Source organism: Pan troglodytes, chromosome 7, assembly GCF_028858775.2.
Source record: "Pan troglodytes isolate AG18354 chromosome 7, NHGRI_mPanTro3-v2.0_pri, whole genome shotgun sequence".
NCBI lineage: Eukaryota > Metazoa > Chordata > Mammalia > Primates > Hominidae > Pan > Pan troglodytes.
In genome coordinates, this window is record NC_072405.2 from 143241424 (window position 1) to 143258675 (window position 17252).

General features: G+C 43.7%; 1 protein-coding gene across 4 annotated transcripts in view; it reads left to right on the top strand.

Moving 5' to 3' along the window:
• The window catches only part of TG (thyroglobulin), a 269572-nt gene that overhangs the window by 110494 nt on the left and 141826 nt on the right, over positions 1-17252 (top strand). For 3 of the 4 annotated variants that reach the window (XM_016959884.4, XM_016959886.4, XM_016959887.4), the window contains one exon: positions 7426-7488. The exons of the other annotated variant lie outside the window; for it this stretch is intronic. In XM_016959884.4, the coding sequence (XP_016815373.4) occupies positions 7426-7488 (63 nt within the window). The remainder of the gene's footprint in view (positions 1-7425; positions 7489-17252) is intronic. 4 annotated transcript variants of the gene reach the window in all.

A 17252-nucleotide genomic window follows, 5' to 3' on the forward strand; every position in this document is an offset into this window, starting at 1 on the left:
CTTACTATAAGTTTTTCAACTTTACTGAGTGTCTGTTTTCAGTTATATACTGTGCTGGGCACTGTGGAAAGTGAGATTAATAAGATATATTCATTTTCCTTAGACACAGTCTAGTGAGGAAAATATGAGGAAATATGATTAAATATAGCAGAAGAAATGAAATACTAGAACACTTATCAGTAAAGTGTCACGGAAACATGGGAGAAAGAAATTGTGCTTGGGAGGTGTCTTAGTCCATTTTGTGCTGCTATAACAGAATACCACAGACTAGGTAATTTATAATAAACAGAAATGTATTGGCTCTCAGTTCTGGAGACTGGAGAGTCAAATATCAAGGAGCCAGCATCTGTCAAAGGCCTTCTTGCTGCATCATTCCATGGGGAAAGGTAGAAGAGCAAAGAAAAGAAAGGGGACCAAACTTGCCATTTTATAATGGCATTAGTCCCACCCATGAGGGCTCTGCCTCATAAAGGTTTCACCTCTCATTACTGTTGCAATGGCAATTTAATTTCAACATGAGTTTTGGAGGGGACAAACGATGAAACCATAGAGGAGGTGTGGAAGCCTGTTGCTGGAAGGTTCCTATGGGCCCTCTTTTTGGCCTAAGGCCCAGCTCCTGCAATCTCCTCTCCCCAAGCAGGTGGTCTTTCACACTGTGCACTGCCTGCTTGCAGTGTCTGGGTGCCTGGGGAGAGAAAGAAAAAGTGCTACAATGTCATCAGACTCTCATTCTTCCATCCATGGCCCCTGAGCAGAAAACACCATGGGATGCACATGGCTTATGGGCATTCTGGTGTGAGTGGCTCCGTGGTTCTCACTTCAGAACAGAAGGAGGAGGACTGGCTGTCACAAGGTTGTGTTGACATGGTGTGATTTGACTCTCCAGCAGAGCAGGACAGGATTCTTTCTCCCTTAAGTTGTCTTCATCAAACAGAAGTGGGTGGTGGGATAAGTCTTAAGACTTTGTGGATTATTTCCTCCTAAGACCTAGTTTGAGAAGGGTAACCTTACTTAAGGAGACTGGTTTAATAAATTACAGTATTCTCACAGCTGGGCCATGTGGACCAGTAAGAAACCATCTTTTGATTTATGATATAGTTTGAGCCAAAACATACTTATTAGCTGAGTTCTGAACATTAGTACATTGGATTCTATTTTCTCTAGTAAACAAAACCACACCAGTATACTGATGTAAAATCCCAGCACTGAAGCTGACATTGTCATTACTTTTTTCCCCACTCTTAGCTTTGTATTAGGTAATTGCATACATAATAGTAGGAAGTAGCCTCTATGGGACTAGGAAAGTCTGCCTAGAGACAGGAATCTCTGGGCCTGAGCCTTGCAGGATGGATAGGATCCTCTCCTTCACCTCTCTGTCAGCACTGGCACATGAGACAAACATTTTTACCAAGGATTTGATGAATATTTTCAATAATAGATTTTGGCCTTGCTTCAAGTCCATGGTTTGGTCATTTAGTATAGTGACATCTATACTGAGTGATGACTATGAGCCCATTAACACTATGTATTAGTCCATTTTCATGCTGCTGATGAAGACATACTGATAAAGACTGGATAATTTACAAAAGAAAGAGGTTTAACTGGACTTACGGTTCCACATGACTGAGGAAGCCTCACAATCATGACAGAAGGCAAGCAGAAGCAAGTCACATCTTACATGAATGGCAGCAGGCAAAGAGAGAAATTGTGCAGGGAAACTCCCATTTTTAAAACCATTAGATCTTGGGAGACCCATTCACTATCATGAGAATAGCACGGGAAAGACCCACTCCCATGATTCAATCATCTCCCACCAGCTCCCTCCCACAACACATGGGAATCATGGGAGCTACAAGATGAGATTTGGGTGGGGACACAGAGCCAAACCATATCACACTAGGTCCCCTGTTTCTGAGGAATTGCCACTAGGATCAATTAGGAATTGAGATTTATTGAGTTCCTACTATATGCCAAACACCTTGGAAGCACAGAGGGTAGAAGTCCCTGCCCACAAAGGGTTGACAGTCTGGCTAAGGAGACAGATGTTAAAGAAAACAAATCTTTCTTAAGCATTACTGTATGTCAGACTGTGTTCATCCATTTTGCATTGCTATAAAGGAGTATCCAAGACTTGGTAATTTATAAAGAAAAGAGGTTGATTTGGCTCATGGTTCTGCAGGCTGTGCAAGCATGGCACCAGCATCTGCCCAGCTTCTGGAGAAGCCTCAGGAAGCTTTTACTCATGGCACAAGGTGCAGGGGAAGCAGACCTGTCACATGATGACAGTGAGAGAAAGAGAGAGGGAACAAGAGAGGAGGTGCCAGGCTCTTTTAAACACTACTTCTTGTGTGAACTCATAGAGCGAGAATTCACTCATTACTGCGAGGACAGTACCAAGCCATTCATGATGGATCCATCCCCATGACCCAAACACCTCCCACCAGGATCATCTCCAACACTGGAGATCACATTTCAACATGAGATTTGGAGGGGACACACCTCCAAACCATGTCACAGACACTACTCTGTGTCTAAAGGCATTCCTTGTATCAACTCACACCCCTCTGGGAGGAGGGTGCTGTTCTCCTCCCCAGCCTCAGAGAATTACACTGCGATGTGGCTTGTATTACTGTAGTGGAATCCCAGGGGAGAGGTAGGGTGTTGGGGGTGCTTCTTCAGAGCATGAGAGAGGAACAGGAAATTCTGTTCTGCAAGGGATTATACAAAAGTGACTCTGGGGGAAAGCTGGATATAGAGAAAGGGAAGTGGGGTGAAGCAGCAGTGGCCACTGACTAGCCATAGGCAGTAAGTAGAGAGGAGGTAGCATGTCCCTGCCCTTACAGATCTCACAGCCTCAGAGGCAGAGACCTGCACACATGGACAATTGAAACATAACCTTCTTACAGGGCTGTGGTCACAGATCAAAGGACGGAGCAGAGTCTCCCAGCATTCAGAAAGAGAAAAGCACAGACCTAGTGCAGCAGAGCACCAAAAGGAGAGTCCAAAGAGCCTGCAGCCATGGGCCTTCTGATTCTGCTATGAGCAGAGTTCAGAAGTGAGCAGAAAGTTCCATGCATCTTAGCATAGAATTGCAGAGTCTCAGGCTAAGCAATGTGAATGCAAATGAGACTGTTTGCAGCCCCTTCCTGGCAGTAGAGCCAGAGAGGAACTGTTCTAAGCCTCCAGAGGACAAGGGTATAAGTGCTAAGGGGAGGAGGGGGTGGTGCGTGGAATAAGGGGCTGCTCTGTGGTTAAGCAGTACCCCAGAGCCCAGGGCTTCCTGGAAGGGGTGGGCCTCTGGGGCATTGGTACTCTCTGTTCTTTGAAGAGAACTAGGGCTGCCCATCTTATCTGCAGCTGTGCATTGTCTGCAAGTGGGGCAAGATCTGTTTACAAAGTCAAATGTGACTTCTAGAAAAGAGAGTTGAAGCCTCACAGTTCCTGTCTTCTGCTAAGCAAATGTTTTTGGACCCTCTTGCAATTCTAGATGTAAGAATCTGGAAAGGAAATGACAAGCTCTTCTAATTATGTGTCTCTGCAACCCACATAGAAACTTCCATATGTAGGTAGCAATTTACTGTAGAATCTATTCTTTATCATCATTCACATCCTATGAACAGCTTCTTAACCTTTTACTAAGCATAAAGTCTGCTGCTGGCACTAGGCTAGCATTTGGCATGCAGTATCTCATTTAATTCCCTAACAATCTCATGAGGTAGGGCCTACTGTTACCCCATGCAGTGCTGTGCTGGCAAATATGTTACAACTGATGAAGTGGGAGTAAGAGCTATTTTTTACTCACAACATTTCTGATACCACGTCTGTCAGGTTTTTTGCCCCCACACCAACCAATTCTTCAACCCTCTGTTCCAGTGATTCAATTCAATCCAGACACTAACTACCTGGATTTCAAGTCAGACCCCACAGGTTAAGTCTCAGTCCCAGAAGACTGCCCCCACTTCAGATACCAATCACAAGCCCTGAGCCTCCTGCACTTCTGACCATATAAATTGGGGGTCTCCATGACCTCCTCCTTGGGGTCAATAATTTGCTAGAATGGCTCCCAGGACTCAGGGAAACACTTACTAGTTAAGTTTTATTATAAAGGATACAACTCAGAAACAGCCAAAAGGAAGGGGTACATAGGACAAGGGGGCTGGGGAAGGAGCCTCTAAGTCAAGAGCTTTTGAGTCCCTTGGGATCTCTAGAGTGACAAAAGTATCTTTTTGTCTTCTAATAAGATGACTGGTGGCTGGAGGCCCCTAGACAGCTTAAGAAGGAGGGCTAGCTGCCACAAAGACCAAGGCAAGAGTAGAAGATTGGAACTCTCAGTCCCCCTCCCCTATCTCCAAGAAGAAGAGAACAGCTGGAGATTGAGTTCATTGACCAATGGCCAATGACTTACTCAATTACTCATATGTGATGGAACCTCCTTAAGTCCCCTCAACAACCAGGTTTGGAGAGCTTCTGAGTTGGTGAACACACAGAGGTGCTGGGAGGGTGGGGCACCTAAACAGGGTGTGGAGGCTCCCCCTCTGGCCCTCTTGTCCTATGCACCCCTTCCTTTTGGCTGTTTCTGAGTTGTATCCTTTATAATAAAACTTTAATAGATAGTGGTTTCCCTGAGTCCTGGGAGCCATTCTAGCAAATTATTGACCCCAAGGAGGTGGTCATGGAAACTCCCAATTTATATGGTCAGAAGTGCAGGAGGCTCAGGGCTTGTGATTGGTATCTGAAGTGGGGGCAGTCTTCTGGGACTGAGACTTAACCTGTGGGGTCTGACTTGAAATCCAGGTAGTTAGTGTCTGGATTGAATTGAATCACTGGAACAGAGGGTTGAAGAATTGGTTGGTGTGGGGGCAAAAAACCTGACAGACGTGGTATCAGAAATGTTGTGAGTAAAAAATAGCTCTTACTCCCACTTCATCAGTTGTACCATATTTGCCAGCACAGCACTGCATGCGGTAAGAGTAGGCCCTATCTCATCCGATTGTTAGGGAATTAAATGAGATAACTGCATGCCAAATGCTAGCCTAGTGCCAGCAGAAGACTTTATGCTTAGTAAAAGGTTAAGAAGCTGTTCATAGGATGTGAATGATGAAAAAGAATAGATTCTACGTAAATTGCTACCTACATATGGAAGCTGAGGATTCTCAGGGCTCATCTCAGTCCTGTACAATAAAGAAGGTCCCACGCAAAGGCTTATAATGCCTGTTACTTTTTCTCACTGATAGTGGGTGTGAAAGGAAAGTAAAGCAACGCAGCAGACTGTGTGATAAATGCTCTGCTGACGTGAGATGCATGGTAATCCCCCCAGTAGATGTGCTGTAGCTCACGCCACCATTCTCATAGTGTTCAGCATTTATGTAGTTGCCAGTGTTCAATCAGTATTGGGAGATGTTTCCTTTGCAAACAGAGCTTGCTTTGAATTTCAAAGTAAATTTCTAGGAGCAGAATTACTGGATCCAAGGGTGTGGACATTTGAATGCCCTCAACATAGATAGTCAAATTATTCTCTGAAGATTGCACTCTCAGGAGCCTGGTTCTGAGAGTCTCTTCTGGGAAGAACAGACATTTTAAACAAGTGACAACAGGGTGACAAGTATCAAGCTGGCCAGCTGGATATAGAGGAACATGGGGGTACTTCTGAGCAATTATGAGTTATATTAGGAGCTCCCAGAACGTGAGATGACAGAAGCCTTAGCTCAGCATGGATCAGCAGCAACAGCAGCGCTGGGGAACTTGCTTGAAATGTAGACCTCAGATCCCATCCCAGACCTGCGGAATCAGACACTCTGGGGTGGGACCCAGCAAGGTGTGTGTTACCATGCCCTCCAGGTAATTTGGAAGTCTGCCAAAGTTTGAGATCTGGTGCCTTAGAGTGATAGTAGCAGGTGCTTCCAGGCAGATGATGCCAAGGGGAAAAGACATAATAGGATTGAAGGCTCTGGAACCCAAAGAGGCTGGGGCTTGGCATATCTGACCAAAGTGAAGAAGGCAGAGAAGGAGGTGGATGTGAGGGGAACCACACAAGGACTTTGGGACCAGAACACAACATGACTCTGACCCATGGCTTTTCATGGAGACACGCAGGGACAAGAGACATGGCAAGAGTATATTATTGTTAAAGGGCAGTATTAAGAGTGAATCATACACAGGATGTATTGAATGTTTACTGTGTGATCAGAGCTGCACCAGTATCAGCTCATCTAAACCTCGCAACCCTAAGAGAGGCACTGTTACTATGCCCATTTTATAGACAAGGAAACTGAAGACAGAGAGGTTGAGTAATTTGCTCAAAGTTACACAGCAGAAAAGTGGCAAACCAATCTTGCCTGGGGCTGCTGACCCGGGAGCCCCTACTTTTGACTGCTGGCCATGCTACATTGCCGCAGCTCCCTGTGAGCAAGGAGATCCCATGTACCGTCCTAGTTTGGGCCACTGGAGAGAAAAGAGTAATGAAGATTTAGATTTATTCAGTAAAGGAAGAAAAAGGGGAAGAAGATAATTTGCATTTATGTGTCACATACTGGGTATGAATGGTTCTTCATTTAATGTTTACATCATCTTCGTTTTATCAATGCTGAAACTGAAAATAGAGGAAGTTAGAGGACTTGTTACTCTATGCTGCTTCCAAGTGGTCTGATGAGGTCCATATCCAGTCTGTCTGCCTTCAAAGTGCAGGCTGCCACCATGCTGTGCTGCTTGCTATTAGCAGCTGGCATTTGCTGAGCTGGTATCTTATGCCTGGCACAGTGCCAAATGTAATAAATTGTGTTATCTCCTGTAATTTTGTCATAATTCTCTAGGTGGGTAGTACTAACCTCATTGTACAGATGTGAAAACTGAGGCCCAGAAACCATAAGTGCCTTGCCCAGTTCACAGAGTCAGTAAGTGTTAGTGGCTAGCATTTGTGTTGTTTCCCACACGTTTCGGCTCTCTGCTCTCTGGGACGGGGTAGGACTGCACCTCCTCACCCTTGATCTCATAACCTAACTTTGGTCAATGTCATGAGAAAAGAAATGATATGTGTCACTTCTAGGCAAAAGCTCTAAGAGCAAGACTGAAATAAATCTGCTGCATTGGCTTTGCCCTGCATGGCAATTATTGAAACTTGAGGCAAGAAGGTGCCTTTTTCAGCTTGGTCCTTGAGAGACGATAACATAGAGCAAAGCCCCCAGCCTCTCTGCAGTAGGCAGGTGGTGCAAGGAGAGGGATCCTGAACTGTTCTAAGCCACTTATATGTTGAGATTGTTTGTTAGCTCAGCATCATCCAGCCCACCCTGACCGATACAGGTTGGGGCAGTCTGTCTGCCTTCCAAGTCCAATTTTACAATCACCATCTTATACTTATATTAATGCCTTCTGAACTCGATGATACCATGGGGGTAGAAAAGAACTAAAAGACTGCTTTTTCCTTTTCAGTTGCTCAAAATAATGCTCCCAGTTTTTGCCCTTTGGTTGTTCTGCCTTCCCTCACAGAGAAAGGTGAGTTCATTGTCTTTTTATCTCTTGGATGAGAGTACCCCCTCATTCATCTTCTTTCTCCTCTTCCCCCTTGCTTTTGTACAGAAGTTGACAGCTTGCATATCACTCGCATTAATTCCAGCTCCTATGAATTAAACACATGTATAAGTGGGGTGAGTACCAGCAACATGCCCACTTTGCAGATGAGAAAACTGACTCACGGGAATGAAATGATTTGTGGAAATTATGTGGCTGATTGAAGCAGAGTAAGACCTAAGTCGCGTTCTCCCAGTTTTCATTTTAAGGATTATTTCGCCCTATCGAGTAATGACTAGACACACACAATCCGGAGGCAATGTCAAGAATGGTGTTATTTATGGCCAAAAAGGGAAATAAGTCAGCTCCTTATTAGTGCAAAAGAGTTGGAGCTTACAGTTATCGGCCACACTGGGCAGCACTGTGACGTCTAATGATGAAACACTGGCCCTGAGTCCAGGAGCCCAGGTGCCCAGGTGCCCGGTAACATAGACTGGACCCAGGCTGCCCTTGCTCCTGCACATCCCACTGATCCTCCTCACTCATGGCATGAGTCAGCAGAAAGTGCAGAGAGGTTGGGTGCAGTAGAGACATCTGGACGCTCTAGATGGGGGTGAGGTGGAGGGGTCAGGACAGCATGGGCCTCACTGCACCGTCCCCTTTTCTGCTTCCCTTTGTCAGGAAATGAGAGGCTCAGGCTGGGCTCCAGACGCTGCTCAGCCAAGAGGCCAAGCGATGTTAATTCCTGTCCTGTGACATGATGTCTAAGGGGCCCTAGAAATCTGTCATTATGGCTATTATGGCCCTGGCTGGAGAGACAGAATATAGCTCATGTAGGAGGAAATTATTTAAAACCAGGGCTGTGGCTAAAAGTATAAAAATGTCTTTTACTCATATATGTTATTAGTTTCCCTCAGTCAGTTAAAATAGCTAACTTTGGAGAACGCATTATATATAAAGTTTTTGAGCCTTCTATAGAAACTGTGTATGCTAAGCACTTTGCATTCATGATAGACGTTAGCTTCCTGAAATACTGTAAGGTTGGCATCGTTATTGCCATGTCACAGATGGTGGAGTAGGGCTTAGAGACAGATAAGGTTGCCCAAGACCAAACAGATAATACATGTGCTAGCCAGATTTTGGTCAAAATTGATTTTGAATTTTATCAAGTTAATGTACAAACACAGTTGAAATAATCAAAAAGTCTCAAAAGATTTATGGTTTAAAAAGAAAACAGGCCAGGCGCAGTGGCTCACACCTGTAATCTCAGCACTTTGGGAGGCTGAGGTGGGTGGATCACGAGATCAGGATTTCGAGACCAGCCTGACCAATATGGTGAAACTCCATCTCTACTAAAAATACAAAAATTAGCCAGGCATGCTAGCGTATGCCTGTAGTCCCAGCTACTAGACAGGCTGAGGCAGGAGAATCTCTTGAACCCGGGAGGCGGAGGTTGCAGTGAGCTGAGATCACACTGTTCTCCAGCCTGAGCAACACAGCCTCCATCTCAAAAAAAAAAAAAAAAAAAAGCAAAACAAATGAGTTCCCTATGTCATCTCTACTCATCTGCCACTCCCACTCCTAGTAGCCCCAACTTTCAACTCTTCTAACTACTTTTTTTCTCATCCTGGCCTCCGTGTTTCTAAGTTACAGTTGGCCTGCTGTATGTGGGTTCCATAGCCGTGTGTTCAACGACACATAGATCAAAAATAATCAGAAAATAAAATTCCAAAAAATTCCATAAAGCAAAACTTGAATTTGCTATGCGTCAAGTACTACATTGAATCCATGCAGACAAAGCTGTGTGTAGTCATTGTATTAGACATCTTAAGTAATCTAGAGATGATTAAAGTATACAGAGAATGTGTGTGAGTTATATGCAAATGCTACACCATTTTGTATAAGAGACGAGCATCTGTGAATTTTGGTAGCCATGGGTGGGAGGAGTCCTGGAACCAGTTACCCATGGAATCCCACTATTCCTTGATTTGTCAACTTCTGAAGTGACTGTTCACTTCTTGCCTTGATGGAGACTTAGCTCTCTGTCTCTTTTATCACTACCCTTTTACAATTTTCCTCCTTTATCCACAAAATATATGAATATCAAGATTTGGGGTTGAAACAAGAGTAAATCATTATTATGGCCACGTAAATATGGTTCACCACAGAGCCCCAAAGAGAAACAGTAGCATCCTGTTACAATTGTCAAGATTTTCAGCTATCCTGCTGTCACACACAATCCCTGCTGTACCCCTGCCCTCTGCAGCACCTGCTTCCTGCTCACCAAAGGCCTGGGGAGCTGCAGGTCATGTGGGTGCTTCCTTCTGTAGGCACTGGGGCACTGCTTGTTCCTCTCTGCCAAGTCAGTTAACATGCCTCCATCTCCCATTCTTCACTTAACAGTGTTTGAAGTCCCTCATCTGCTGTCTGCTCCTTGCGTTTCCTTTTTTCCTTTTTCTTTTTTTTTTGTTATCTTTGTGGGTTTAGATGCTTATATTCTTTTACTTCATTTTGTAGGGGGTTGTGGAGGGAGAGAGGATAAAGGGCAGTATTTAATTCAAAACAATACTATAGTATTTTTCAAAACTTTTTAACATTTAATGAAAACTCATTTTGTCTTCAGCACTGTGCTAAGCATTTAAACTTCATATGAACCTCAAGAGATAGGTCCTATTACAATATTTGTTAGCTATAGAAAATTCACACAAAGCAGAAATATAGAAAGAAAATCACAGTTATTTAGAAGTTACTCTGTGTCAGTTAATTCATTTGTTTATTTTTTCAATCTTTTTAGGCTCTCTGTTTGGTCTGGTATCATTGTAGTCTCTATGTATAATGTTGCATTTTCAGTTGTTTTTACCTAATATTGCATTATATATATATGTGTGTGTGTGTATATATATATATGTGTATATATATGTATATATGTGTATATATGTATATATATGTATGTGTATATATATGCGTATATATCTCCAAATTGTTACATATCTCTCTAAATCACTCATTCATGCAGGCATGTAGATACGTAGTCACTCATTCATTGAGTCTTCTATGTTCCTACTCTCATGATGCTCACCTTCTAGTGATGAACAACAAATGAGCAACAATATTGTTAACAGAGATAGCTGTCCTGTTATTCCACCAGTTCATTAGTCCATTTCTTTATTTTTGGGCATTTGATTGTTTATTATTCTTCATCATTATAAAAATAGCAAAATGAACTACTTGGTACCTAAAATTCCCTCCAGAAGTCCAGATTATTTCCTGGGGTAAGATTGACCAAAGCGGAATTATTGGGCTTGAGAAATTTACATTTTAAGACCCTAGATTTATATTGCCAAATTAGTCTCAAACAGTTGTTGCTAGTTGCATACTTACCAGCCGTAAATTAAAGTGGTTTTCGGCTTTTGATATACTTGCGATCCTTAAGTTTTATCACTAAAAAATTATTTATTAAATTTATAGATAAAGAGTGTTTTGATGTCAAATACTATTGTTAAAGATGCATAAACCAAAGCATAACTTCTTTGGGTGATTTTACAATGCTTCCACTCTATTTTTGCTAAACATTTGTATTACTGACATGTGAATTACCTACAAAAGCAAAAAAAAAAAAAAGGATGGAGCATGGAGCATGTCCTTTCACATATACACACAGCCTATGGGCCTGAGTAGGTGTTTCCAAGGTGGAATGAGATGTCACAGTGCTTGTAAGTGTGTTGTTAACAAGTATGACTTAAAAGCATAGAAACGTCAGAGCCAACATCCTATCTATGTGTTAAAGTTCCCAAATTAGAACTAAGAATTTTGGCATGTTCCTTTGAGGTGAATCAGAGGGAGGGGATAACTCTGCCTTCAGCGTGTTGAAATGTCATTGTATGGTTCTGACATAGATTGTGACGATGTGTCTATATGTGTATGTGTACGTGTACAGGCATGTATGCACTGTGTATATGTAAAATATTCATCTTTATGTACTCTCTATTCAGGGAGAAAAGGAAATATTTCTTAAATATCAAATATTTATAAATCATATAATATTCACAAGAAATTTAGGTTCATAGCATGGTCAGTTTTTCAAGTAAGGAAACGGAAATTAAATGACTGAGCTGGGATTTGAACCCACATCTGTATGGACCCTTTCAGAGTTAGATAAAGTTACTTGGTTGAGTTTCTGAAACAGGTTAGCAAAGACGAGCTTTCGAGTCTAGACTTGTCTGGAGACCTAATCTCTTGGTTTCATGTCTTTTATACGTGTGTGTGTGTGTGTGGTGTGTGTGTGTGTGTGTGTGTGTGTATAAGCCACCCATTCAAAGTCTACTTCAAAGAAAGAATTCTTTGCATATGCAAACCCTTCTCTCTGGAAAGACTTTCTAAAACTCACCTGCCTGCTAAACTGGTGCCTTCAAACCAGCTAGTGTGTTAGAAACCTTCTCTAGAGCAACAGAAATGCAGTGTTTAGAGCAGCCCTTATCACATAGTATGTACTCAAGACAGGTGCATGAGATTTCAGAAGTCTCCTCCATCTGCACACCATCCCCACTGACCAGTCAGGGGAGCAGAATTCTTTCTTTGAAGTAGACTTTGAATGGGCAGCTTGTACATACACATGCGCGCACACACACACACACACACACACACACACACGAAATGAAAGCAATTAGGTCTCCAGACAAGTCTAGACTCGAAAGTCCATCTGCACAGTGGAATTGTTCCTAGGCTGCAGTGGGATACTGACAAGTTTCCCCCAGATTCACCATAGACAGGCAGGAAAAGCACCACAAATATATTATGACCAAACTGTGACTTGGAGGACGAGTGTGCGTCTGTCAGATGGCCAAGAGGAGAATGGATAGTGTCTGAGGCAGAGGGCACTGCATGTGTGGAAGCATGGGGACATGCATCAGCAAGGCTCAGGCAGGGCCATGCAAGTAGCTCAGTGTTGCAGGACCAACAGGTGCAGAAGAGGACAGGGGCCAAAGCGTAAAGTGCATTGGATACTGCAGATCCTTGCAGGGCTTGAAGCAGTGGAACGATGATCTTTAAAACTATGTAAAAGCTTTACTTTGCACTATCATGAGAGTGTTTTGGTGGATGACTAGCTAGATTTTGAGAAAGTGAGGACAATTATATCATCGGTGTATAGTGTATAGTTGTACTCTCTTTGGAGAAAAATTGTTTATAAACAAGTGAAGTAGTAAATGTATATTTTATTTGTAAGACAAAGGTACATTGCATCTTAAAAGGCTTACACCAACCAAGCCAGCAAGGCTGCTGCAGGTTAGCTTGAGTTATCTTCTCCAGTGTTGGAGCCTGCCTGTGTGATCATCGCACCCCTTCCCTGCTTTCCAAATGTGGGATCTCCTAAGGGTTTATTCCCAGGACAACGAGCATTCAGCTTGCCATTCTCTATTTCAGAAATGTTTCTCTTAGAGGTGTGTATTAGTTCATTTTCACGCTGCTCATAAAGACATACCTGAGACTGGACAATTTACAGAAGAAAGAGGTTTCATTGGACTCACAGCTCCATATGGTTGGGGAGGCCTCACAATCATGGCAGAAGGCAAGGAGGAACAAGTCACATCTTACGTGGATGGCAGCAGGCAAAGAGAGAGCTTGTGCAGGCAAAATGCCATTTTTAAAAGCCGTCAGATGTCCTGAGACTTATTCACTATCATGAAAACAGCACAGGAAAGACCTGCCCCCATGATTCAGTTATCTCCCACTGGGTCCCTCCCACAACAGGTGGGAATATGGGAGCTGCAATGTGAGATTTGGGTGGGACACAGAGCCAAATCATATCAAGATGCTACTGAATTAAATTTACTATTTGGATTGAAAGCCAGGGTAAACACAGAATATTTAGGATTTTGTCCTCTCCATTCTATGTGTGTTTCACATGAATACTTCAACATACCATTTGGAAAATGCTCCCGCCCTTGACTTTGAGCCCTTTTGAGCAATGGGTGCAGCACAGGTTGCTGCTGGCAGAGCGGACTGTGAAGAAGGCTGCAGCTGAGAGGTGCGAGGCGGAGCAAAGAGAGATGTCTCGTTACAGTTTGTCCTGCTCAGCTTTCCAGCACCTCTCTCCTGACCTCATCCTGGAGCTCAGTGACAGGGACAAAGCCTGAATTCAGGGCAGATGGAAACAGCAGTGGCTGCCCCAACAGCTTTTGAACCACACAATGAAAAGGAATCAACATTGTCTGCTTGGCCTCCATCCTGTGCCTTTGCCTGTGCCCGTGGGTTGACGGAATTCACTTGATCTTTTCTGCAAATGTTTTTCATTAAGCTGGAAACAGAGTCCTGTGATCCTAAAAAGTGTCAGCACCGGCGGGAAGCATGTACACCCTCTAAGCGAGGAAGCAGTGCGACATCACGGTGCAGCACGTGGGCTTTGAGGTCCACCTGGGCAGCTTCACTGAGTATCTGGGCCAGATTTCACAGCCTCTTGATGCCCCTGCTTGCCCCAGTAAAGTGAGAATAATGGTGAAATATAAGCAATATCAGTCTAGCAGGCTTTTGTTGAAGAGCAAATAAAGTATAATGCTCAGCATGGAATTTGCTGTAGAGTGGGTGTTCAAGAAACGTCAGCAATAATTCCCAAGTCCGAACCACTTTACAGAGGAGGAAACTGAGGCAGAGAGAGTGTGACTTCCTCACATGACAACCAGTTAAAGCTGAGCTATACAGTTATATATATGTATATAATATATATGTACGTATACACACACATGTATACAGTCACACACACATTTTTATGGATAACTGTTATTAAGGTAAAGAGTTTGCTAGTAGCTCTATCATTTTTTGCTCTTATTTTTAGTTGACATATAATAATTTTACACATTTATGAGATACAGAGTGATATCTTAATACATGTATACAATGTGTAATGATCAGACCAGGGCAATCAGCATATCTATCGCCTCAAATGTTTATCATTTCTTTGTGTTGTGAACATTCCAAATCCTCTCTTCTAGAGTTTTGAAAATTACACTAATGGTTAGCCATCTTCCCACTACAGTGCTACACAGCAGTGGGAATCATTTTTCCCATCCCCCTGGAACTGTACACCCTTAACTAACCTCCCTGTCTCCTCCCCCTCCCTCTGATCTTCCCAACCTCTAATGACCACACACAATCATATATTTTAAAAATTCCTATTCATGGAATGACTGAATATGCCAATCACCATGCTAAGTGCTTTCTATATTTTAATCTTCACAACTGCCCTACAAGGTGTGCACAACTGTGTCCATTTTCCAGATTTGGAAGCTAAGGCTCAGAGAGGCCCAAACTCACATAACCAGTACTTTGTAGAGCTGAAATTTGTACTCAACCCGGATGTAAACCCAGAGTCTCCCCCCTGAAGATGGTGGCTGTCGCTGCTCCAGTTCCCCGGGAATCGTACTCTGAGATGAAGTTTAGTAGGAAGGCCAGTTTTTTTTGTTTTGTTTTTTTTTTTAGCAAAAAGTTAATTCTACCAACAGGGGTGTTAGGAGGCAAGGGAAGGCCCAGGACTGGGCTGAGGGAGAAGTTGAACCTTAGTGTTGTCTTGGTGGAGGCCTCAGATAGCCCTTTAGGGATGCTGAAGCTGGGATGACCTTTAAAATTGTTATGGCCTCACACTGGTCACTCATTACCATGAGCTGCCCTGAGCAGGGCATGACCTTCAGCCGAGGCAGTCCTGGAAGGGGGCTGACAGTGGTCTGCCTCAGCAGCACCCACCACTGCTAATGTAGAGCCCTGCAGTCCTGGAGGGAGTCAGAGACCCCACAGCACTCTCCACAGTGGCTTTGCACTCTAATAATCCAGACTGGGACGTGTCTGAGGGTGGAATGCGTGCCTTTAAACACTGTGCACCAACCCAGGCACACAGTTTTCTTACTACTATAGGTGCTGGGCTGATGGTGTGTTAAAGGCACACAGGACTGATTCTTCATCCCTTTGGTCCTCAGGCCAGAAGGCCCAGGTGAGTGGCCACTGATTCCAAAATTGTTTAGTGTTTGTATAAAACTTAAATGTCCTGTCTAAATACGCACAGAGCTTATGCATGCATGTGCACATGCACACACACACACAAGCCATTTTGAGGGAGCTCATGGTGCATACCCTGTCACTATTTCATCAGAAAAGTTGTCCAGGGATAGGTTTTATATCCCAGGGGCCAGCAAGACATGACCAGTTAGCACACCCTGTTTCCTCACTTCGGTTGAGAGTGCCAAATGAATCATGTTGTTAGCAGCTGCAACACTCAGCATGTGGGTAACTCCACTCCCAAGCCAGGATCCACATTTGCCAGGGACTGTGCTGCTTGGGTGACTGTAATTGCTGTAATGTGCGAGGCTGAGTATGGTCTGGGCACAGCCTCACATCTGGCAGCCCCCTGGACCTCTTCTCTGTCTCTCTGAGACCGAGAGATTGAGAAGGAAAAAGAAACAGCTGGCAAACTGGTGCTGCAATGATAGTAGGTCTTAGGAAACTGAGAAAGGTGAGGAAACTGGTTCCCAGTTCCCTTCCTGGAAGGCTTCACTTCTCTCCACAGGTGCAGGAGGGAGCCACTAGCCAATGGAGAAGTGCTGGGTTTAAGACTCAGTTATGGTTTCATCTGCCTTGGCTGCCTTTCCCCTTTGTTCAGTTGCTTATTCATTCAACAAGCATTTGGTGGGTACCTACTTTGTACCAGGCACTAAGCACTGGGGTAGGGCTGTAAATGAGCAACATGAGTGTGTCAGAGGATGCATCATAGGCTTCCTCTTTGGGAGTGTTTGTGTGTGTGTGCATAAGCTCTGTGCATATTTGGATAGGAAATTTAGGTTTTATACAAGCATTAAACAATTTTGGAGTCAGTGCCTGCTCACCTGGGCCTTCGGGCCGGAGGACCAAAAAGGATGAAGAATCAATTCTGTGTGGCTTCAATGTGCTCCATCAGTTCAATAGAAAGCTATAGTATTAGGTGCAAAAGTTACTGCAGTCTTTGAAAGTAATGGGAAAATTGCAATTACTTTTGTACCCACCTAATAGGAAGAAGACAGTGCTCCTGGGTTGGTGCTGGAGAGCCTGCACAGTGTTTCATAGCACTCATTCCACCCTCAGACGTGTCCCACATTGGACTAAAGTGTATAGACACTGTGGAGGGTGCTGTGGGGTCTCTCAGACTCCCTTTAGGATGGAAGGGCTCTACCCCAGTGGCTGTGGGTGCTGCTGGCAGAGACCACTGTCAGTCCTGTTCTGGGAAAAGACCACACCTCTATAGGGTTTGTTCCTCCTCTGCTCTGAGCCCCAGGTCACTTCCTCCAAGGGATGGCTGACCACCCCATCCAAAGTAGCTCCCTTCTGCACTCTCCATCCCTTCACCCTGCTGTACTGCCTCTGGGAACCATCGCTATGAACTGTTGTCATTTGTTTACTTGTTGAGTGTTGCTTGCCCTCTCTGGAATGGGAGCTGCAGGAGGACAGGGACTTTATCTGTCTCATTTTCTGCGACATTCTCAGCACCTGTGGGAGTCAGTGTTCAGTAAATATTTACCGAATGAACGAATGGATTTTTCTTGCTTGCTTGTTAGATTTTGGGCTCCCAGAGGGCAGATATTTTGTAATTCATGGTTGGGTTCTTCACACTTAGCAAAATGTCCAGTATAGAGTAGATCCTCAATATTATTTTATTTATAGTTATTTGGTTTTAAATAATAGATATAAGTCTCCACTTTGACCTAAGTCAGTATTTAAAGATAAAAGTGATC